Source organism: Apteryx mantelli, chromosome 7 (assembly GCF_036417845.1).
Source record: "Apteryx mantelli isolate bAptMan1 chromosome 7, bAptMan1.hap1, whole genome shotgun sequence".
Classification (NCBI taxonomy): Eukaryota; Metazoa; Chordata; class Aves; order Apterygiformes; family Apterygidae; genus Apteryx; species Apteryx mantelli.
Genome location: NC_089984.1, coordinates 21516322 through 21541144, shown reverse-complemented (window position 1 = coordinate 21541144; position 24823 = coordinate 21516322). Strand labels below are relative to the sequence as shown.

At 42.4% G+C, this 24823-nt stretch overlaps 2 protein-coding genes across 12 annotated transcripts in view; both read right to left on the bottom strand.

Moving 5' to 3' along the window:
- SORBS1 (sorbin and SH3 domain containing 1) overlaps positions 1–24823 on the bottom strand; it is a 182803-nt gene that overhangs the window by 16232 nt on the left and 141748 nt on the right. For 5 of the 11 annotated variants that reach the window (XM_067299944.1, XM_067299946.1, XM_067299949.1 and 2 more), the window contains 11 exons: positions 24199–24246; positions 23955–24084; positions 21803–21917; positions 14017–14118; positions 12633–12682; positions 9063–9220; positions 5141–5226; positions 3770–3937; positions 2282–2328; positions 421–535; positions 187–312 (listed from right to left, as the gene is read on the bottom strand). In XM_067299944.1, the coding sequence (XP_067156045.1) occupies positions 187–312; positions 421–535; positions 2282–2328; positions 3770–3937; positions 5141–5226; positions 9063–9220; positions 12633–12682; positions 14017–14118; positions 21803–21917; positions 23955–24084; positions 24199–24246 (1145 nt within the window). Of the gene's footprint in view, positions 1–186; positions 313–420; positions 536–2281; positions 2329–3769; positions 3938–5140; positions 5230–9062; positions 9221–12632; positions 12683–14016; positions 14119–21802; positions 21918–23954; positions 24085–24198; positions 24247–24823 lie in introns of all 11 variants that reach the window. The other 6 variants (XM_067299942.1, XM_067299943.1, XM_067299945.1 and 3 more) reach the window with 2 other exon arrangements.
- Positions 5556–7383, bottom strand: LOC136992432 (sorbin and SH3 domain-containing protein 1-like). The gene has a single exon (XM_067299578.1). The coding sequence runs from the start codon at positions 7381–7383 to the stop codon at positions 5830–5832; it is 1554 nt and encodes a 517-aa protein (XP_067155679.1). The 3' UTR covers positions 5556–5829.

The window sequence follows — 24823 nt, the reverse complement described above, 5'->3', positions numbered from 1 at the left end:
AATGCACTACGTAATAGCTATGGGGTAAATACAAGGGTTATGAAAAGGAATTCTTCCTGATTGAAATGCTCAGGAAAAAAGTGTTAACCTTATTAGAGCCTTCATTTGGAAATACTGCAAGCTACCAGTATTAACAAACTTCAGCATTTGCCTGGATTCAATTCATCAGCTCTCCAACAATCCTACCTTTTTGAAGGACATTTCCACTTGGGTATCCCCATTGAAATTGAACTTAGCAACAGCATCTCCATATTCCAATACCTGCAACGGTGCTGACTTTTTGGGCTGAGCTTTCTCAGCTGGTGGAAGTAGCTGGAATGAACAAAACAAAATCAAATGAGGGACAGGCAAAAAGCCCATAAACTGGTCACTGCCAGAAAAGGAGTGGGCAAAGAAAACACTTCCAAGGGAAGCAGCTACCTCTATGTATGATCGTGGGAAGATGCCAACTCTGCCATGGTGTTCACCTTCATACCAGTTCTGGTCAATCTGCTTGTAAATGTAAACAATATCTCCTTTTTGCAGAGGAAGCTCCCTGTTAACAACACAAGTGATTAATGAATGGCACACATCCATCAGAATTTCACTGGGGGACAGATGTGTTCTTTACATGTCTGGCACTTCCCAGGTACCAAGAAATCTGTATTAGCCCTCCTGATACAAATCATGCTCTATCCAAAGTGAAAGCCACATGATGAGAATCACCCTGTTCACACCATGATGTGCAGTGGCTCTCTTGCTCTTTGGGTGTCCTGTAAAAAAAGCAGTCCTGGGAGGGCCCTGCTGACCATGCACCCTCCAGCAACAATGGGGGCAAATTCAAGCAAAACATGCCACTGGTTGCTTTCCATGTTGAATATGGTAGGAGGACAGAGGGCAGTGCTTGTGCTCCTGTTTTGAAAGAGGTTGTGTCATGATTGTCTTCCAAAAAGAAACATGACTTTAACGGAAGGTAATTTGTTCACTCAGTGATCCTTCTCACACACAAATCCTTAAAGGTTCCAATTCTGGTTAGCCAGCACTTGGGCAATCACTGACCTCACCTGGGCTAACAATTAGGCAACCTAGAGTCTCCAGTGCTAAAATCATGAATGCCTGCAGCTTGAATTCCTGCTGTGGGCAGCTTGTACTAGGCTCGTATACCTACTACACGGATCCCCACAGGAAAACAACCATCCCAGCCTGTCCTACCACAGCTTTCACAAGCTCTCCTTTACTTTTGTCTGGTACCCTGTTATGTTCTGCTCAAAGGACACAGCAGTTGCTCCTTACATTTGCTTGAGTTTTATTACAGGTCTTGGGGAGATGCTGTGCAAATCTTTATAAATTATCACCTATAAAACATATAACAAAATTTTCCCAGGACATTAGCACCTGACAGGAGAAACAGCGGGTCCTTCACTGAATTCTGTTGTTCTTTCTTCCCCACTACGTAATGTTAAAATGAGAGCCTCTCCAGGCTCATGCAGGAGGAAAGGCCTTACAAGCCTTTTGTTCACAGCAGTGTTTCCAATAAAGAACAAGTAGAGCTTAGTGACTCATCAGAGGGGTCATAACAGAGCTCAAAGGTACAACAATGTCACCGTTCACACTACAAGCATCTCCTGCTATATCCACAGATATCAGGGGAGCAGTGACACCTCCAGATCTGTCCTCTTATAGGTCCCAGTCAGCAAAATACTGACTCAGGGGCCCACTTACATGCTTAAAATTAGGCATCTAAGTCCCCTGCTGACTTTCAGCTATACACAGTGAATTCAGTAAAAGGATGCTTTATATCTACATTCTTCTGACCATTTTTATGTCAGATTTACATAGCAAGCTAGGGACTAATACAGCCTTCCAACTCCTAAATTGGAACACAACCAGGGATGTCATGTAGAGGAGTTTTTTCTGTCTCTCAACACAACAGCAGAGATAGAGATGCTGTCAACAGGCCTTATCCAGGCGTTCTGCTGTTGGAGGGTTCTCCAACAGCTCGACCAACCTTGAAGCAGAACACTTATTTGTTTCAGTAAAGAATGTGGGTTTGCCACAAAAATCATATGGAATATAGATGCACTGAGAAAGATGACGTTTTCCTAAAGGTCCTCTACAGGCTATGGCCTGCAAGATTTGCGGTATTTTCCCCTGTCTTACTGTGGACACCTTGCTTTGACTGAGATGCTGGAAAGACACTCCCAAAACATGAATCCAGTTGTATGACACTTCATAAATGTTGCATCCTGGGAGAAAAGACAGAGAAAAAACACTAAAGGCAGTCACAACAAGCTATACTCACTTTAGCGTCTGTGCTTTAAAGTCAAACTTGGCTCTAGCAGGTCTCATCTAAAGATCAAGAAAATCAACACATTAAAATAATAATTAGGTTTTCAACTCTCTTCTGAGGAAAAGCACCCAAATTCTTCTATAGCTAACATTAGTCTGGGGATGAAATTAAATGCAGGTATCCTGCTACAGGCATGTTTGCAACTGGTACCACAGTCCAAATATGCTAGATGGGTCTTTCCCACTAGGGCAAAAGTGCCAACTTCTGGTATAACAGTAACTAGGAGTTCTAAAGGAAAGGGATTTAACAGTAGTAAACTTTTATATGCGACGAACCTTGCTGAATGCAACAACTGCTCCAGTAACTAGTTACTGGGGCTTTGGGACCAAACTTCCCTTGACATGCGAATCAGAAGGCAAAATTTGCTAGCTGGAAAAAAGCAGCAGGGTTTTATTTGATGTGGCACTTACTGATTATTGCCTGGCCCTACTGAATCCTGCAAAGGGACCCAAGTATTTTGTATCAATTGGTAGGAAAGAGACAAAGGTGAGGAGAAAGTATGAATAAATTAAGCAATGTGTCAAAAAATGTCTTCTGTGGCTATAAAACCAAAGAGGACATGCTGGCAGCAGGCCTAGGCTTTAAAACTTGATTTACTTGGCTGATTTTTTAATGGCCCTAAAATATTCAGGTAATTTTTAAGCCATTAAGGTAATAAAGCATAAAAATTAGAAGTAGTTGCATTCACGTGGCACTAACGGATTTGAAAGCACTGTATAAACAAAGGGCAGATAAATGTCCTCCATTCACACAGAAACAATGCCACCCACCTCCCCACCGCAGCCACCTCTGGGTGAAACACAGCAGCAGCTAAATGCCTCAGCAGACATCCACAAGGCAGGGAAGGGGCTTAGGCCAGGACACGCAGCCTCACAACCAGCCCTAGTGCACAGTGCCTTGGGCTCAAGAAAAAACCCACCATCTCCTCCTTTGTCTCCTTCAGAAAGACTGATCATGTTGTACTTAGTGAAACATGCTGGGACTTACTCCAATTGTTTCTAGAGGACATTAAGCATCGTTCAAAAGGAGAAGAAACAATCTATTTCTACAAAAAACTATGAGAGTCACATGGCCAGGTTCAACAAGACATGAAGTTTCTAAGCAAAAGGCACAGACAAGAAGACAATGTAGGAATATGATGCAGAGGATGTAAAATGCCTTTGATTCACTAAAAGTAGCTGATATTTAAAGACATGCATCACAGGTGTGCACCAGCAATTCTCAGCAGGCATGCTTTAACATATGCAGCTTGGTATAGAGATATCAATTAATTTACCAGGCATAAGAGTCAAAGCAGTTCTAAATGAAGCCAGAATGGGAAAGAAGGGGGAAAAAAACAAACAACATTCTCTGGAGAGCTAATGTCGGCCTAAAGCGCAACATTGTGAGAGGCAAATATTGCTTTGGGTCAAGCAGCAGACTGAGGTAACTAAAACAGACCTCTGACCCAGATTTCCTCTTTGCTGTATCGTCTATATTTAGGAGGTCCCCAAATCGCTCATTAGTGATAAACTGATGGTGCGTTGGAATAACCCCTGTGTGCCTTCTAGCTGCAATATCAGCTTCTTCTTGCTCACGTTTAAGCCGTCTCTGGTCCTCTAAAAGTTTCTGCCATAAAATTGCATAAAATGGGCGGTAAATCATCTAGTTCAGGGCATTTAGACAGCTGCCACAAATGTGACTTCAATAAAATTTCTGAGGTCCCAGCAAATAGCTGGGGCTTTACAGGAACATAAAATACTGATTCTACTCACTGCACAATAGCTCCTCTTTGATTTAGCAAGCATAGAAAACACATATCTGTGGCATATCTGAAATCCAGCTCATACAGGGGACCTGATCCAAAACTGACGGAAGTCAACAATGTTTTGGGCCAGGTCCCGAGAGTTTCTAAGATAAGGGGGAGATTTCTGATAATGCAGAGGGCTGATCCAAACCTCCTTCGGCCAACAAGGAGTTTCTCTCTTTGACTTCCATGAGCTTGCTTGCTGGATTTTGGGGGTGAGGGGATTGTTAGCTGTTTCATGGGAAAAGACAGCAAAAATATATTTTTCACATAGGAATTAAAAGCAGGTTTTATTATATTTCAAAGCACACACGAACATTATTTGAACAGAGAAGGGTAACGTGCTTATTCACTAAAAATATCACTTTGTTTAATTTTCTGGTCTTTTCAGACAATGAAAATTAGCAGCTTCCTGGAAAGCAATTACTTTATAACTTCTTTAACTCAGTTTTAATATAGTCAGTGCTGAAAAGACTGCACGGCTTTCTTAATATTTCAGCTTATATGTATGTTGGCCAGCCATTTCAGAAGGGAATGTTACATTTTGTATTCAACAATTTGAGACACTATGAAAAATTCTAGTTTTCACTCAAGGGGCACTTCAGATTTTCTGATAGCTTTAAATACCTTGCATTGGCTACTCAAAATCTGAGGCTCCCCACAAGAAAAATCAGTTCTGACCAGTTTGATTAATACTAACTCAAATGACTTGCTTGGAGAGCAATAAAAACGTACTCACTTATAGAACAACCATTTCATCTGTGAGACACTGATGTGTTGTACCACATCTTCCACATATCTCCAACCTTTTTACATTCTTTAAGTTCCCCATATAGCATTTTTGTGAAATTTATACAAACTCTCAGGTTCATTTTAAATAACAGATAAATTGAAACACAGACAAGTTATACAGTAAATCAGTGGCATTCAAACATACTAGTTCCAACTTGTTGCTCTAACTTCCGATATATTTCTTGCATGTGAAGCTGCTACTATTGTTCTTAGGCTATAAAAGAGGGCATTACCTCTTTATCATCATGACGTCTGCGAATAATTTCTTCTGGAGTTTCCATGTAATCAACAGGTGCAAAATGCCTTGGTGATTCTGAATCTACTTTGAAACAACATAAGGAAGTTAAAATACAGATGGATTTATTTAGCATAACCAGAAAGGAAAAAAACAGGTATTTCTAAACAATTTGCTTCCATTATGGCAGCAAGAATTCTCAATTGCTGTTGACCAGATAGCCAATCAAATGTCGATAGTTTATCCATTTTCATTTTTTTCCCTTTTGGGCTGTACTTGTGAACAAAGATCCAAAAAGGGGAGAAAATAAAGGTACAGGAAAGAGTAAAAACATATAAGGACTTCATGAAGAAAAGATCTGCTGCCATCAAAATAGGATTTAACATTTTATTGTTGAGAAAAGCTTAACACACACACACACACACAACTAGACCTTGAGAAACTGCTCCTTAAAGCAAATCATCTGGGTTTGTTTTATATTCCCAACTGTGCAAATGATATAGGACTAGAAGTATCTCATGTTGAGATTCTTGTATCCCAGGAGTTGCTTGAGAGACAAACTGAGCCTGAAGTGTTTAGAAAGGCAGCGGAAATCGTTTCTCAGAAGTGCAACTGTTAACAAGTCCTGAACATAAATTCTCAGCAAGACACGCAAAGGACGTTAGACACACTGGAAAAAAAAGAGAGTCAGAGGATGCAAAGGTAGGGAATAAAAATGCAGGGGTTGTGAAGAAAAGGGGAGGAGAATGTAAAGCAAGAAGACAGATGAGGGGACACTGGTAAAGAACACAAAAAGCCACCTCCTAGGTACGTCCCAAGTTCACTTTGCGGGTTGTTGTTTGTGTCCAAGCTGTGATAGAGAGCATACGGAACAGGGTTGCCATTGTTAAAGGAGTCAGGAGTACCAGCCCGGCCCATGAAGCTATCTCGGCTACATCCCATGGTGGGGAAGTGGCTAAGCTTCTCCACAATGTCAAAGGAAGACAGGCGCTTTGGGGCTAGAGGCCTGCTTTTGAAGCACGGTCCGTGCCGGGAGTAGTGACTCTTGTCTCCTACGCTGCCTTGCAGCTGTACAGGGTCATTTGGGCTCTCAGGGCTGGGTGCTGACGGGGTTCCCGGGCAGTCCAGGGGTGGAGTCCTCCTGGAATTGTGGTGGAAGGGCTTTTTCAATCGGAAGGGGAGAGGGCTCATTAGGTAGACGTTTCTGGGGAGCATGTGTCTGTCCCCATAGACATCCCCTTTGGAATCAGGGTTCCTGGAGGACTGCTGCTGCTCATGCCTTCGGATGGTAGTGAACCTGGTGTAGGAAGCTGGGCATGTGCCTTTGCATCTGTTGATTTTATATTTCTGAGGCCCATTGAGGTTGTTGTTGCTGCTGCCGCTGTCATTGGATGCATTTGAGAGGAGATCTATCTCATCTGTGCAAGCTGAAAGTGTGTCCATAGGGATGGCATCACTGACATCTGAAGATGTGTCCTCCACGTTGCTGCAGGAGTGGGAGGATTTATCTGCCAAGCTGGCAGCATCCTTCTCTTCTTGGTGGGCTTTTGGCAAATCCAGAATGGACTCTGCAGAGTAGGCAGAACTCAGACAAGTTTTAGACTGGAGAGAAGTGGGGAATTTGCTTTGTCCAATGGAAAAGTCAAGCGAGGGCATTGATCGGGATCTCTGGATCAGCTGCTCAAAGGCACTGATACGGGAGGAAACTGTGTGTTTGGGGATCTGCTCTGAATTCTCCTGGGTAAGACTGTGCTCCATCCTGTCCTTTGCCTCATTCTCAAACTGAGATGCGATATCCCTCACGCTGGAGGAGGAGACTGTGCCCAGATGGATCCTGGACCGGTTGATCTGGTGCATGTCTTTATACAGCATTGTAAACTCCATCCCACTCTTCCTGGAGGCAGGGAACAGGCAGCCTTTCCTAGAGCTGGTGCCATACTCCTGCAGGCTCATGGTACTGCCAGACTTGATGGCATACTCCTGCTTTGACTTCATCAGCATGTTTTCTATGCCTTCCCCTATGTCTACCACGAAAGCTTTTTTATTATCGAACAAGGCAATGGAGCTACGAAGGTTTTCGTAGCTTTGAGCTTTCTCATGAGACAGCAAGATACCCTTCTTGTCCTGCACAAGAGCAGCTGGAGCTGCTAGTTTGGGTTTGAATTTAGAAGGGAGGATTTCAGTAATGCAGGCTTTTGCAGCTGATAAGGGCTTCTTATGTTTACATGTGTGACCTAACATACCGGTATGACTAGCGTTAAAGGTTCGGCTATTAACTGAAGAGGGTGCAGTCATATGAGCATTCCCACCTTTACGATCCACTGGTAAGCATGCAGAACAAAATAAATACAACCTGTTAGCTTAAATGCTAGAAAGCTATTGAGAAAGGAGAGAAAACATGCTTGGATTTCATAAAATGCACTTTAAAAAACAAAGTTCCAAAAAATAAAGAAAAGCAGAAAGACAGTGCACAACAAGCTGTGCTTATAGGAGTAAGTGTAGTGCTGCTAATGTTTCTAAAATGAGACACATGGCCAGAAGCAGGCCTGGAGCACTTTGAAGGCACCATCCTAGAAAGTGCTGAATATCCTCCGCTTCCAGAGAAGCTGTGGCACCATGGAGAAGGGCACCTCAACTCTGGGAAGGATCAGGGTGTTCGCAAGAATGCAGAGGCACTAACGCTGCAAAAATGGCTTAATACCAAGCTTGTAATTGCACCTACTATGGTCTCACCACAATGCTTGCCAAACAGATTATTCCTGGGAGGGAGAAGGAAAACAAGGGCTGATTGTGCTAGCACAAGCAGGCGCCATCAGCTGGCCTTGCCCAAGAACTGCCTGCTTAGAGATTCCCCATACTAGGAATAAGCTGAGTGTTTTCCAGACAGTGTGGTTGGCCATGTTTACTTTAAAAATCAGGGAGTCAAATCAGGACATTTTTCAGGTCAGATCCAGTCTGGGTTCAGCTGTAACTGCAGTTTTTTAGGTCTGTTTCTGATCTGAGTTCAAACTAAAATGTGAAAATAACCATTCAGATTCAACTGCAGTTTGGGGAACAGTAACTGTTTGAACAGATTTTTTTGTTCAGATCCAGTTTGACTCCCTGCCCTACAGGCCTGGCATAATGCTGAAAAACAGCTGGAAGATGGAGCCAGAGAGAGACCTTTTTGGTGTGATATACTATTTTTAGGGAGAGCAGCTCAGAAACCCAATGCATTCCTTCCCCAGTCCTCTCCCCATCTCAAGCCATTTTTAGGTTGAAATTGGCTCAGAGATACATTCCCCATCTCAACTCCCTGATGGGAGTCAGGCTCTTCCTTTTTCCTAATCTTGTAGAGATGGGGGGAAGGAAGGGGGAGAAGAACGCAGCAGTCTCTGCTGCCTCGCTCTCTCACAGACTGCATGGTCATTGCCAGGTTCACCGTGTCCAGTGCCTTTGCACACACCTTGCAGGTAGGAGGCCGCTCAGCCCATGGTGCCAGCTACGCAAGGGCAGCCAGGCCAGCAGGCGTGGTGTGGCCTGCTGAGATACTGCAGTGGGAAATGCAGAAAAGGCAGGGAAGGGCTCTAGCATGACAAGGCCAAGGGAGCGGATGGATAGCAAGGCCAGGCCTGAGCAGCCCAGAGGAAGAGCATGAGAGCATGGGGAAATACTGGTAGGTGTCTGCGGTGCTGAATGGAGGGAGCTGGTCCCTGCTGGGAAGAGGAACCTGGATCAGATAAAGGGGGGATGAAGAATTTTGGCCAATGTGGACTGAGAGGAAAAAGAAGGGAAGATTGGGGATGGCCAAGAGGAAAGACAGAGGAAACCTCAGTTGGCTTGAATAGAACTCCAAAACCTGCAGGAGTTTGCCCTGTATCACCTGGCTTTTGATACCCTGTGTAGAATGGAGGACAGAGATTAGCGCCCTGCTGACCTACCTTTCGTGGAAGCAGAGCTAGAAGGTCGCTTAAGACCACTTAGCCCCTGCAGTGGGATATCTCCACCTTCCAGCACACTCTTGTAAATCTGCCTTTCATTCTCCAAGCCAGCAGCGTCCCCTGGTGCAAATTCTGATTCTCTCTTCACTGCATGGTAGCTGGGTGAATATGTGGAGTTGGAAAACAGTTTGCAAAACAGGAAAAAGAGGGAAGAACACTGGTGGGTTACTTCTGTTTGCGGAGAGCACCAGGAAAAGCAAGAAGAAACCACACTTATGAACCCAGGCTGGACTGTGCATAAGGAACTGATGCTTCGGGCTGGCAGAACAGCCGAATGAAGAGGTTATGAAAACACAGCAATTATGTTCTAGGTTTTGCACTTCCCTAGCATTCTCCACCTAAGCAAACTCTCTCAGCTCAGTCCCCCAGGAAATAGGTGGTAGGAAAGCATTCCTCCTTTATTTTTTAGATGAGAAAACAAGAGTCACAGAGCAGTTACATGCTTTCCTTACAGACACGCAGAAACTCAGTGGCTAGCTGTTAGTAGATGATACATCTTGCAGCTCTCAGTCCTCTCTCCTTAAACACTAGCCATTCTAGCCTCTTGGTTACAAAGCACAGCTGCTCAAGAGTCCACCTCAACCAGGTGAGCCTCCCAGCTAATATTAGAGGTCAAGATTGCCAGGGCAATTCTCCAAGCCCACTAGTAAGGGACTATGCAAAGAAGCAGCAGTACCATGCTATGGACACTACTCCAAGAAAATTCCCAGATGTGCACAGTTCTTTAGTTCAGCTTTGCCTCAGGCTTTCACTGTAGGGAAGACAAAATCCTGGATTCTAGGTCTACCATACAGACGTACAAATAAAATGCTGGACTCTGAGATGCAAATTAAAAATAGACACAACTGTAATTTGTTAGGCCTTTAAAGACTGAAGAAATTTATTACAAATTCCTTTCCTCAGTCACGAATCTAAGCGCCAGTTTGGTCCCACATCTGATTTCTAGAATTGTTTTCTCTCTAAAAAAATAACCAGCATTGCCATGGTATAAACTGCCTTTCCAGCTACAAAAGACTTGCCGAGCAATCAAGCAGACAGTGTTTTCCTAAGAGCTGATTCATCTGATACCAGTTCTTGTGTACCCTCAGCCAGACTCTTCAGAATAAGATATAGTCTCACACACAAAGCTATTCTGGGGCCAAAGCATGGCTGCTGGAAAGTTTAAAAATTAAAAAATAAGTAATTCGCCAATTCATGGAAAACATTTTGAAAGCTGGTTTACCTCCTGATGTCCATTGGTGATTCAAATTTAAGCGAGTGCAGAGGTGCTTGTGGTTATGCATGCTTGTGCATGGATAAATTTGTACATGCATCTGGTTATGCTGGATGGATACTGTGCTTACAGGATAAAGAGAAAGCTTTGAAATACATCAGAGGACTGCTTATGGGGGTGGAATTACACAATGTCTGGATCTCACAGAAGATTTCAGTTTCCAGACAAAGAAAATCAGGTCATATGAGTGCAGAGCTATAAATTGCTTTCTGGATAAAATAGTTATTGAAAAACACCACCAAAGAGAAGGGTAATACTGTCACTTTTTCAACCTAGGCAATGCTCCAGTGGGAGCAAGAATCAGAGCCATAGCTACAGAACTATTTTGTCTTATGTGGGTTATCCCAGTGCCTCTATCTGTCAGGTTCTTGAGGAAACCCGACCAGTTGTTGCAGGGTATAATGACTCCCCAGGGGTTCCTCACCTGGGAGGTGGAAGTATTTTACCCTCCTTATTAAAAATCAAAGGGTTCAAATGATCTTCTTTTGGGCAAACACCTAGGGGAACAAGAGGAGGCATCTGGCAGAGCCCCAGCACTGGTTGCTCCCTCATCAGGGCAGCTAATAATATTGCATGAGGCTAAGGTAGTCTGCCAGAAGGCCTGAATCATGTGAGCAAAGGGAAGAGCAGCATTGCAGAAAAGACAATAAACTCCATGCGTCTTTTCTCCCTACTCTCCACAGGCTGGGAAGGGAAGAATATGTGAATCCACTGGGCCCCATCTGCCCTTTCCCATTTCCAAGCTACCCAGGTTGCTTCCCCTCCTCTAGCACAGATGCTGGCACTACTGCAAGCTTTGGGTAGTGTCAGAAATGGCGCAGGCAGTGCTGCCATTGGTGGAAACCTCATTTGCTAAGGGACCAGTCTATGCACAGAGAAGATGCTTTTCAGAAGAGAATTGTGCTATGTGTGCTTAAAAGCAAAGATGACATTGCTTTTCTATTCATTAAAATATACGACAACATAATGCACATATGTCAGGTCTTCTCTTTTGTCTGGAGGGTAATTCTCCTGACATGAGCTACAAATTGTAATTCTGTATGTACAGATACAGCCTACAAGGCTCCATACAGCTCCTACAGCCATCAGTGGTAGCCTGGACTAATGGTCTTTGGTGGGAACTGGGATGGGCTCCAGCAGAAGACTTTCACCCAGAGGAGCAACCTGGCCTGTCTAGTAAAAATAAGATTCACAAGGTTTGTAACTCTTTTAGGACAGTCAGGAATTAGGATTCTTATGCTGATCTCTGAGATTTCCTTTTATTATTTTGCTCTCTTCCTACCAAAACAAAACCAAAAAGTCATAGGAGCATCTGACTTATAGGGATGAGACAACCAACAAATGAGAACAGTGCAAGTTTTACTGCAAAATGAATACAGACAGAAGGGAAATGAGTTGAAATAAGTACAGAAGACCTCTAGGGCAAACCATAAACACATGTGATTTTAATGGACATCTGGAGGATAACGTGCTTTTCCTAACAGCGCACTCATGCAGAAGGGATCACTGTGCCTACGTGGAACGTTAAGTGCCCAGTCCAATTAAAGGGAGCAGCAGGTTCATGGCAGGAGCTCCACAGCTCCTGTAACTCTGCACAGCTCAGAATCTGGCCCTAGATTTTTTTTTTCTTCGTCTTTCAAAACAAACTATCTCCATTTACAACATGTTCAGACAGAGTATGCTGCTTATTACATACTCCTCCACAAAAGCAAAACCACATTACATTTCTGAGATATTGTTACTACTACTGCTCTTTCCTTCCTGGAAGCTAGACTATTGTTGCCTTTCATTAACAGCATCCTTCTGATCTGGTGTGCATAACTGGGAACCTCTAACAGGACCTACATTTTTAATTTATCACACCTGAGTAACAAAAACAAACCTCTGTTCTTTCCAAGCAGTAAAAGTTACTTGCATGAAGTTAGGGTCAATTTGTAAACTTCATCAAAAAGGAGTTAAAGTTATGTTTGTTTTTTAAAAGGTTGCTGTCTAGCACAATCAGCAATTCTTAACTAGCCAGTGCAATCATTCATGTAATCACTTCAAATTTTACTCAAGACCAAAGAGCAAATACTGTATTTGGGTTCAGCTAAAGTGCACACATAAGTCTCATGATACATGCATCTGTTTATATGCATCACCAAAAAAATAAAGCCAACCCTTTTCCAACATCCTAAACCCTGACCTACTACCCTCAGACTGTAAAAATTACATCAAAAAGCAATTTGAAAACTTACTAGGAAGAATGGTCTGTGGAAGTTTCCAAAGGAGTAACACCTGCTGTATTCTGCAAAAGTCCAAACAAAGGAGTCATTGATACACACTTACATGTGAGGAGAAAGAAAAAGCCTTGCATAAGTAATTTTCCATCTATTGCTGGAATATTAGCTTTTGGGAGACATTGAGATTTAAGTCTAAATGCAGTCTAAGCTGTCAATGTCTCTGCAAAAAAGCGACAATTTTCTTGAGCTCCTTCAGGGCAGTGACAGGTTTTAGCACCGCTGCGGATGCCTTTCACGGCGCCTGTTCTTTTTTCTGCAAATGAGTCATTGAGAATAAAGCCAAAAGCAAGAAGAGATAACCAGCTGGGCCATGACCAGGAGACACATGCTTATAATTATTTCCCCAAGCTTTTTCCCCAACCAGTCACTGCCCCCCTTTGCTTTAAAGGTATATTACATTTCTGCAGCACAATACATTCCTCAGCATTCAAATAAATATCATAGCACTAACAAGAAAAGCAATCTTTCAGTCCAGTTTCCTTACTTAAGAGAAGCAATGCCAGATGCACAGGTTCAACAGCAAAAGCCAGTTCTCATCCGCTTGCTTTAAATCCATCTAACACTTCCTAAGCATATTATTTAAAAAACTGAAGGCAATTTGGGAGGAAATGCTATATTTGGTCTCCCCTTGTCTATCTGAGGATTCCTATGTAGGAAGAAAAAGCAAATCTTGGGTTTGAAAAAGCAGCTTTTTCAAGTCCTTGTGAAACACCGCAGTATAAAAAAATCAAAAAAGAAAAAAAAAGAAAAATTGGCATGTTACCAGATTAATCTATCATTTCATGGTTTGAGTCCCGCAGACCCTTGGAACAGCAGCCATGGCTGACCTGCCCTAGAAGGCCACGGCAAGGAGCAGCTTAAGGAAAATTGTGTAAAATCTCTTGAGAATATCCAAATCTTGGGTAGGCGTGAGCTCCTAACAGAGAGCAGGGCTTGTATGAAGGCAGGGTAGATGGCAACACGCTTGAAAGGCACGAGATGATGACGTGACGCCAACCAAGAATTTTAAGCTGATTGCTGCTGCCTATTCATGTGAAAAATAGAGAGGTTTTTTTTGCAGACACCGAACTCAAAACAAACCCTAAGAGGGGGGACGGGGCGGGGGGAGAGGTTGAAAGGGAGCAGGGGAGAAAGGAAATCACTGTATCTGAAATGGATTTCAAGCCGGATTCTCAGCATCATGTTCTATTATTTCTGACAGCTACACAGCAAGCCATGCAGTCAGAACGGTCAGAACCATTATTTATCCCAACCTCATTTAATAACCATCCAGCAGTGAATAGATTAGAGCAGAGAGTTTGGAAACAGGGATTGGCAGCATGAAAAGAATAGGAAATACCTTCTGTAGCTTTTTATCTGGTGCTTTATAAAGCTTCTCCATTTTTTCTAAATCTGCCTCTAACTCAGTCTGGTAGAGGTAGAGGTCTTTTTCTAGATCAGTCTGGTTAAAGAAGGAGAAGAAGAACGGGAAAATAATGCTTAGGGTTAGGGGAAACCAAAGGAATGTTAATTTTGAAAAAAAAAGCCTTTTTAATTGAAAAAATAGACAAAGATGGTGTGGACAATACACAGAAATTCACTAGTAATTAATCAATCATGTTTTAATCATTACAGAGGCAACTGCTATAGGCATTCAACATTTAAGATCAAGAAATACACAGGCCTGGTAGAATCTAATTCTACAAACCATAAAGTTATAAAAAACACCTGTAAAAAAAAAAAAAGATACTGTAACAATATGCAATATGCTGTTAGTATAATTATCATTGCAGGTCAAGACAGCAAAACCACCACTCTAAACTATGGCTGATTATGCTTTAAGAATTATTAAATCAATTTACTAGTTACTTAATTGTTAGACTAATGAGCTCAAACCCAATTAAAAAAATCACTCACAAGCACAAAAACCCAAGCAATGCTACAAAAAAATATATTCACGCACACATATATACATACTAGATGCTGTAGTACAACGTACGCGAGACAGAATTACCTTTCTATCCTCTCTAGTAAGGATAGAGCAATCTCCAGGAGTATAATCCCAAATCTTTTTTGGAGGCTGATGGAAAGCAGAGGAAGGAAATGAGGAAATGAAGATAAGGAAAGACATCACAAAGAATATGGAAACTGGATTAGAACAGAGGGAGGATACAACAGGGGGATTGCATCAACACTGAAAAAAATTAAAAAAAAAACAAAGAAAGAGAGAGAGAAAGAGGGATAAATCTGCTATAGCACAAATATCAAGAGACCATGGGAGGTAAAAGGGAGCAAGCATGCAGTCTGGGAGGGGCTGTTCTCAACACTGTTCAAGGACATTTTTATTTCTGCAAGGTGTTCTTAGGGATTTTGCACTCTCTAGAGGGAGCCCACGGCTGGTGGTTAAAGCATTCTTAACACAACAAAACAAAAAAAGGAGGAAAAAAAAACACAGTCAGAAAAAGCATTTGCTTTGCTCATTCTTCTTTTCAAAAGGAAAGGGTAAAACAAGGGCCTTTCATAAAGAAAAGGGAGATAGCCTTCCCACCCCCAGCAGACTATGAATACATACCATGTGAACAAATGGCTGAATTTCCAGTGTTGGCATTGTGGGGCAATGAGAATGCAGAGGTGTTATTTTTTATTTCACTGTTTTGGGGGGGTTGTTTGTGGGGGGGGTTGGTGGAGAGGGTGGGACACAGGGAACTTTGGGAACTAGTTATTTAAAATTCAACCTACACAAGAAGATTCAGATTCCAAAATAAGATTTTACTGTTTTATGCATGTGTAAATAGCAGGGGAGGACCATTCAAAGTGAAAGACCTTTTTCCTGGTATTCCTATCCAAATAATGCCATGCTAATACCCTCATCTCACCAGAAATGTTCCTCACTGATATGCTCAAGGAGACTTTATTCCTGCTTTGTGAAATCCAAATACATTTGCTCTGTATGGCAGATGGCCCTGCAGAGATTTAGGTTTGAGATTTGGAGGGAGGAACTGGAAGGGAGGAAGCAAGAAGGTAGGACACGCACCCCTTTGCCCAGCCCCACCTTCTCCACTTAGAACAAAGAGCTCACTCAGCACTGTCTCAGAAGGGTCTGGGAGAAGATGCCCCACGAGTGTGCCTCCGCAATCACAGTGAAAGGCAACTGAACTACAGCCTGACTGAAGGTCAAATTTGGTGGATGGCCTTCACGGCCCTGCGGGGTCACAGGTCAGAAGGAAGGAAGGAAGGAAGGACGGAACGAGTGTGTGGGGACTCAGTCTCAGCAGCACACTGAAAAGCATCCATGCTGCAGAGACTGAACCTAGAATCTCCCTGAAACAACCGGATGTTTGTCTGCAGGGCACACGCACATCCACCGAGCTGCCTAGAAAGGGATGTGTGATGCTGAGCCAGCAGTGTCACTTCATCTGCCCTAGGCTGGCGCCTGTGCTTTGCTCAACAGAAAGCCACATCCTGGTCTTTCTGGCGTGTTTGGAGAGCATCAGCCACAAGCTCACAAGACTCCTGTGCTCCCTCTTATCAAGGGTGTTTCCTGGCCATGCCATGTAACTGCAAATAAAGTCACAAAGCCATGGGAAATCAGGCCTGTAGAGGTACACATTGTCTGCAGCACTGGGAAAAAAAAAAAAAAAGCTGGGCCAAACAGAGAATTTCTGAAAATCCCAGGCCCTAGTAAACACAAATTGAAATGCTTTGGTTAGACACAGGGCTTAGCCACAAGCTGGTCACAAAAGTTTGGTCCTCTCGAGGCTGGAGTGAGCACTACAGCAAAGACACGTAAAGAGTCTCTTTGGCTCTGGTGACTTAGCTCATATGGAGCTTTGCTGAATTTCTGTCAGATTCCAGGAAAGGGCAACTCTCTCTCAAATTCTGAGATGGCATCTTCAACTCCAGTGCCTGGCATAATGTCAAAGCACAATGCCCCTAATATCATATTCACGGGCTGACATAGCTCATCGGGGAGCATGCTTGCATGGCTTTGAGCTAGAGGAAGATAACATGGGAAATCATTTCAAGGTAAGCAGTAAGAAAGCAGCCCTTAACATTAGCGCCATGAACAAGGTGGGGAACTTGCTACCAGAACAGAGGCTCTGCTGGACAAGAATTGGATTGCTAATGCAGTCTGAGACATCCTCTTCTGAAGGAAGGCCAAGGCTGCATGACTGAAAGTACAAACACTTCTAAGGAACAGATATACCCTCACTTCTAGAAAGGCCTGAGGTCATAAATGTTCTGTTTTCTCTGACACATGAACCAATATCTTACACTAACTCAAAGGAACCTCATCCTAGAGATGACAAACCTTCATCCTGTGCAAGGGTATGCAACTTACATGGCAGCAGAGAGAGGCAGGTTTCTTCTCTCTTTGTGGAAATCATAAACTGTGATGACTTGTGAAAAGTTAAACACTCTGACTGACATTTCTCTATAGCCTCAATGAGGCAGGATAGGATTCACCTCACCTGACTTTTGCTGCCTATAAGCTATGGGGGTCTAACCTCAAACCTTGCCAAGGCTCCTTTTTTAGCTTAGGATAGAAGGCCCATAGCTACAAAACATAGCTGTCTATGACAAGGGGGAATTGCCTGACCTCTGAACACAACTGTTTTTCAGCAAAAATTATGCAGTTTAGATGATGTGCTCAGATGGGGCACCTGACTTTAGGCAGCTACATTCAGTGCAGAGGAATTTTGTCACTTCCATGAGAAAAGAGAGCCAAGCTTAGTTTTAAGGGAAAACTGCCCTCTGGTGTCCATGTGCAACTGCCTTTGAAGCCTGTGAAGGTAGTATTGAGCCCTAAAATATACTTTTGTTTTGCTGTACGTGTAAGCAAATCTGAGCAATGCTCAAAAAATTTTTGCAAGGGCATTTGACAGTTGACCTCAAGGGGAAAGAGGAAACAGCCACTACACTTCAATAAATGTAAGAAGCTGATACTGACATACTGGTGCAATAAAAGTAGGTAACAGTATTTAATAATGAAGTTAATACTCTTTAACCAGTGAGAACCAGGCCATAAAATGCTACAGAAGCCCCTTAGAACATTTTCTTCCAGTAGCTTTGTCCACCTATGTGTTCCTCTCTCAAAATGTTCTCTGCTCTATCAAATAAGTAAGCTTTGATTTCTCAGTCTGAAAAAAGATGAAGAAAAGGTGTCTTTCACACACACAGCAATGCAGCTGCATTTGAAAAGAAAGCATGCTGCTCTCAGACTCTTCTCTTGATTTCAGGGAACGGTCAGGGCTATTTAACACAGACTGAGGCACCCCGTTCGGGTGATGGGCAGCTACATGCATAAGGGAAGGAGCAGGAAATAGGGTCATGATCAGTTTACAGATAGCTGGAAATTACTGACCTACAGCTTACAAGCCAAAGGCAGGAATAAATGAGTAATTCTCCTTGATTTAAAGCTACCTAGCAGGGAAAGTAGCAGCTATCCTGGATCTTGTTAGGAAGGGAGAGAACAAGCACTTTGAAAGAGGACTTTCACTAATGAGAACAGGGCATTAATGCTACCATTAACAACAAAAAGGCAGTCTGAACTATGGTATGTGGGAAGTATTGTCTTGTTGGTCCATTTGGCTGTAAGGTTGGGAAAGTTTGTAAACGGCTTCACGGAACAGTGCTTTACCTCAGCGCCAGGACTAAGTTATGAACAATCACACTTTTAAATCAGTAGGGCAGCTGGTTCCAGATTTAGGGCTTAGCAAAGAGATGTGACAATCATTAAAAAAGGCAGGATGACTTTATTGGTCATTGCAGCTATCAAACTTACCGGTTTCCCAAACTCCAATTCCGAAAAGAATTTATACCAAGGTTCATTCTTTAAATCTATCTCTTCTGGGCTTATATCCCGAGTCTAAAGGAATTGGTGATAGGGGAATGGAAGAAAGAGAAGTATAACATTATGCAAAGAATACACAGGAAAGGGACTGTTAGAGATGCAGACTCCATGGTTTCCATTTTGAAATGTGGATATTTAGCTTTATAATTTGGAATTTCTATAGCACCTCTCCCACAAAGGCCATAAACTGCTTTGCAAACATCAGTTAAGCCTAACGGCATCATTGTGAGAGACATGAATATGAATGGATTCCACTTTACAGACCAGGAGACCCACACAGAAAGAGATTATGCAGCTTGCCCAGCATCATGGGGAAAATCAATGGAAGAGCTGGGAATCAATCAGTTCCCCAGTCATACTGGTAGCCACTTTCATTGCAAAAGTACAAAGCTGCATGTATCTTTTAAACTTTTGTTTAATCTTTAATTGGCCAAAAAAGATAAGTTTTTTTAAAAATGTATTTTATGAGACCTGAATCAAATAATGCAAAATACTGCATCTTTAACAGCACATGAATATGTGAGAAACCCTGTTCTGTACACTGCAAACAGAGTGAAAGGTGATTTTCTAAATCAAAGGGGACACAATCAGAAAGAGTGCATTCCTGAAAGATCTCTGAAGGGATGGATACAGAGACAATACAATTTGTTTCTTCACAAATAAATGTTAGAGAATCAGACAAAACTAAAATGAAAGAAAACCAGACAGGACAGATAACAGTACAGTTGAAAAGAAAATTCCATTTTGTTCATAGTATGTGTTTTACGAAACAAAAATAGTTGAAACAGTTGCAGCTGTTCGCTACTGGTGATGTAGACGTAAGAGAATAAAGTCCATTGCTCAGCTTTATGAGGTGCCACTCCCCAAAAGATATCTAGTTAACTCTTGCATTTCAATGTACCTAGCCCTAGACATAATGGTTCTCAGTACACTAGAAATATAAATACGTTATGTCCAATACGCCAGTGAGAACCCAACTGCCCCATCTCACCATGTGATGAGCCACACAGAGACAAAGGGCCAACATAAGTGTCCTGATGCAAATCTTAGTGTGATGAAACTATTAAGGCAAGGGAGCAGGGGGGACTTCCCAATGGCCCTGGGCTTTACTAGGTGCCCTGGAGTCTGCCACACAAAAAAACCTCTAGCAAAAAGGCTCAAAGTTGATGCTTGAAAGGGAAAATGCTTAGATCTGAAAGATAAATGGTTACTATCACGTTTGATTTCTAAGGGCCTAGAAATATCTGGACATTTCTCAAAGGCAGAGTAGAAACAATGCCTCCATTTTTTTTCTTCATTGCCTTCTGACTAAAATTACTCATCTCATCATGCCACTGTAGTTTACTGAAGATAATAGAAAGCCCTCTGACATCAATGAGAGGCTCTTCTTTGCTCTGGTTTTGGATCAGGCTCCTGATAGTCACAGCTCTGGGTGCGATTGCCAAGAGATATCCATGAATCTCTTGCAACTCATAGAACCTCCTCAGAAACATGAAGCAAGAACTAGTCATTACACACTGTATTACTGTGGTATTTAATGATATTGATAGAGACCATGAAGCCACTATTTCCAGACCTTTCTTCCATGTCTGTGATATATGATTTGGAATTAAAGCTCAAAACATAAAGCTGGAAGTAACAGAGCTATCGTACCCTCTTATCTTTGATGAGCTCTGTAGGACTTTTATCAGTTATACTGGCCATGGTCCTGCTTGTGGCTTTTAGACTTTGATTCAACAGCTCAATTAAGCACCTGATGAAGTCTGAACATGTGAACAGTACTATTAGTTATGTTAGACCTTTCAAAAAGGCTTGAGTGTACTGACGAAGCAGGCCTTTTGCCACAAGGTTTAATCCTGTCTGTTTTCTGTGAGACAAAATTGCCACTGAAATCATCAGAAATCTTGCTCCAGGATGGATGGCAGGACTGGAGCTGTGATACTGTGTTCAAACCACTCCTCACTGGCACTTCTCTACTGGGCTGAGCCAATGCCAAGTGAAAACAAGAGAGAACCACTGCTCATTTCAATGGGCAATGGATCACGCTCTGATTAGGAGCGACTTTTTGAAGTTCATGAAGTGACACAGGTGCGAAAGGAATTTGGTTGCATGATCTTTAAAAAGTGATGGACTTTCATTGTACTCGGAGGAAAAGAAAACCCACTAAAACACTAAGCACAAACACCATGTTCCAGATCAGGCTTGATTCTCTATTTCTGTTGATTTAACTTTCTGTTCACTCTTGTGTACCAGCACAAAATCCATGTTATGTTTTTCAGGACCACTCCTCTACTACTCCATGAACGGATCAATGTCTGAGCTGTTAATGCATAGAGTCCAGTTTGTACTCTGAATCTCACAGTCAGCTAGCACTTCAGGTTGAATCCTCCAAATTAATGTCCATATAGAACAATCACATTTTTAAGTACCAAACTGGTTATTCAGTAATAACCTCACTCAGTATTTTCTAGCACTTACAGTGTCACACTTGTACCACTGAAGGACATCTTGAATGAGCTCTGGTGACTTATGCAGGACTGGCTGATGAGGTTAGCACCACCTCTCTGCTCTGCCCCTTGCCAAGCATCCTCAGCCAAGCCTGCAGAATGGGACTTTTGTATGTCCCCTAGCTGTCACAATTCACAGCACTACTTATTAATTCAAACTGAAATTGGTGACAGTTCAGTTAATACTCCAGGTTATGCATCACAGTAGCTGTGGAGCCAGCTCATATTCAATTCCTCCAGCCCTGTCACAGAAGTGGTGAGCTCCAGCAGAGGAACAGGGCAGCTGAGGGGAGATTGCATCTCCTAAAGCACCTCAGCAGATATCCCCAGGGGGACAATACAGGCACTTAGAAAAATTAGTTGTTATGTGTTTAAAGCCAATGGCATAAGAGGAATAGAAATAGAAACTGAACCCACCTACCTCATTGCATAATGCCTTCCTACTACATCAAATAATGCTGTGCCCTAGATAAAGTACAGCTGGCAAACCAGCTGCTGAACAGGTCACAGTGTTAAACATGGATTAAAAACTAGGGTTAGTGATCCATACTTAACACAGAAAACAACACATCCAAAAAGAAAAAAGCCTCTCAGTCACCTTGGACCTTGCTTTATAGAGAACAACAATGTTAAAAGTTATGCAAAACAGTTTCAAAATAAAATATAAAGGAAATACACAGCAACGTAAGCATAAGGAATCTTATTGGAATGGAACTGGACAAGCACTTGGGGAGTGCACTACAATCACAGGATCAAGCCACAGACTAGTATAAGACAAACATTACCATCTTTTCATTGTTCAGAACCGAGGACTTTCCTGGCTGATAGTCATAAATGCTCCTGGGCTCTGCGCGATATTTTCTAGTGTCCACCTTCTTGTCGGGAGGCTCCCAGTCATTCCTGAGGAAAGAAAAAACAATTAGCCCCAAACACGGTGGTTTCCATGGAGACAAGCACTTTCCTTTGACAGGCGCCTTCCCCCGTTAATCCTGGTTTAATCAGGGAACTTTTTTTAATCTAGGAAGGAAGCCTGCTGCAAAAAGAACTGGTCAGATAGGGCTCTGGGCATATATTTGTTTATTTATAGCAGGCAGAATTTGACATGGCTCAGCTGCTGAAACCACAGAAAGAGACAGAGGGGGGTTCCTCCAAGTACCTTTAATGAACTGCCAAACCTCTGTATCTTTCACTATTGGAAACAACTTGGCAATGGACTTCAGCTAAACTCACAAATGCCAACACGTCCAAACTTTGAGCTGAACCCAGGTTAAACTTCTTCATTTTGGCCAAGCCACTGATTACCTGTGTATTGAGAAGCAGCTAGAACTGATCTAGACTCTGGAGGCACTGCTGACTTTCTAATCCTGGGTGAGGTCCAAGAGGTGGTCTTTACTACAGATGCAAACCAATTGGCTCAGACTAGTATATATAAAAATGGCTAAGAACAGTCCACTAAATCCAGACTGGTATAATTTTGTGCTATGTCCACACGGGCACTCTTCAGACAGTATTAGTCACAAAGCATTCAGGGTCCATATCCTATAATGTCCAACTCCTCCCTGAAAAGTAGTATATTCAAACATGTTGTGCAGAATAATCAATGCCTGTGAAAAAGCCCAGAAATCAGGTCATTTAACCTTGCCTATACCCATGCTGGCAACCAGTTCTGAACTTGCTGTTTATACGTTCCCCTTGATTGGCACTGGCATGTGGATTTATCTCACCTAGCATTTACCATCCAAAAGTGAGGCATATAACCTGAACTGCTACCCCAGGCTTTCTTCCACTTACCCTACTGACCTGGTACAGGATGGGAATCGCTCACTGAGATGCCCAGACTTCTCCACTGGCTTTGGAGAGACACAGAGGACTAATTCATTTTTAAGTAAGGCAAGATGACAGCCAACCTGACTGGCCCACAAACACTGTAGGGACTTCAAGGAGGTTAACTTCTTCTGCTTAGAACTAACTTGACTGCATAAGATTCCAATGGTAGAGAAACATCTCCCTGGTGAAACATTGTTGTTTTATCACTAAATAACAGGAAGAACTAATTATTCTAATCCTTTCACTCACAAGAGTTTTCTCAGAGGCCAGGGCACTATGTCTTCAATTGCTGTGCAAATAAGAGCTGTTCTGTCAGTGAACTTGGTCTCCTGATCTGGTGGCCTGAGATGCTCACTGAATTGGCAGTCTCAAAGTATGGCATTCTTCATTTGAGGCAATAAGTGCAACTCATAAGAGGAGGCGAAAATTGAAGAAGGAAGGAGTAGTTTAAAAGCTAGGAGAATTGAGCGCTACTGTACATAAAATATTCACTGCTATTCTGCTTTCCCTCCATTTGGTAAATACATTCATTACTGTTACAAAGAAGTTTAAAATACATGGTAACAAACAAAGCAAAAATACAGGAGGGAAGTCAACTTGAAAGATAAGAATTAATACAGCTAACTAGAACCTACTTCCAACAAAGTCCATGTGGGTGGTTCTCAAGGATGGACAATGGAAAAAAATTTTACCAAGGCTCAAGCTAAACCCAAATTCTCCTTCTCCATAATTATTGCTATTTGCTTGTATTCTGAGGTGCCTTCACGGCACCACACTGAGCCAAGAGCTTCCACTACGCCTCTGCTGTGGGAGGCACTGTACAAACGTGACACACAGGGAACACTGCTCACCCTAGGCAGGAAACTAGTGATGTGACACAGGGGGTGATGCCTGGTGAAAAAGACTGACACAACAGTGGTTTGGGCTGTGACAATGAAGGAGCTCACTGATGCCTAGTAGAAGAGTCGTAGTTACAATTATATCTCCACATCCCCCCAAAAAGTTCAGCTTGAGTTGTGAACCTAAATTTTGTATCTTTATCCCCTTCCCAATTCACAGCTTGAAGAGATTCTTCAAATACTGATCCAAATAGATCTTGATTCACATCACCTTTCTGGGCTTGATTTCAGCGATGAAGTACGGGTGGGCAGTGGCAAAGTAGCAGACCTCTTAACAACCTTCTCTGAGTCGATATTGTCCATCTCACTCCTGGAGCGGGGAACTGAAGGCTGGGTTCTTGCTGCAGAATAAGTTAAACATAGAAATGTTGGTGAATTGGATAGGAGGCTGATAAAAACATTCTTTACGTACCCTTTCTGTTTGAGAGATTGCAGAGGAAATGTGAATTACTTACTGTCCTCAGAATAGGAGTAATGAGGAGAGTATGAATCAGAATCTTCATCTGAAAGACAAAAGCATTTTGCAAGTGAGCTGAAAAAGCTCCAAAGAAGGAACACCAGAGACTTTTCTCCTTTCTTCTGCTAATACACTGACCATAAATTCAGAGAAATATATTCAATACTTACAACAGAGAGAGGATCCTAAAAAAGAAAATCTGAATGAGGTTTAAATTGTATTTAAAAATAATTCTTAGATTACACATAAATATTAATGTAGTACTTGCACTAACACCTTTCCCTGGGCTCTCAAAGCACTTTAAAAAACAATCACTTTTTATCACAAAACTCCTCCACAGTAAGTGTTATTCGATCTGCTTTATCAAAAGCTGAAAGATAACTTGAGTAACTAAAAGCCAAAGTACATGCCTAAAATAACCTACTGGGTGCTAGACACAGTAATAGAGCTGAGGAGTCCTGCTCCCAATCACATATGATAATCACTGCGCCTTCTTCCCTGTACTAAATATGTTCACCCACTCAGATTCTCTTTTAAGTGCAGATAATGTTCCTGGCATGAAATACACATGAATACTTGCACCAAGAGACTGTTCTTGTTCTGAAGAGCTTACATTTTAAATA

Bases quoted from the DNA above. Each gene is read 5' to 3' on its own strand.
- LOC136992432 (XM_067299578.1), bottom strand. From the start codon at position 7,383: ATGTTAGGTCACACATGTAAACATAAGAAGCCCTTATCAGCTGCAAAA.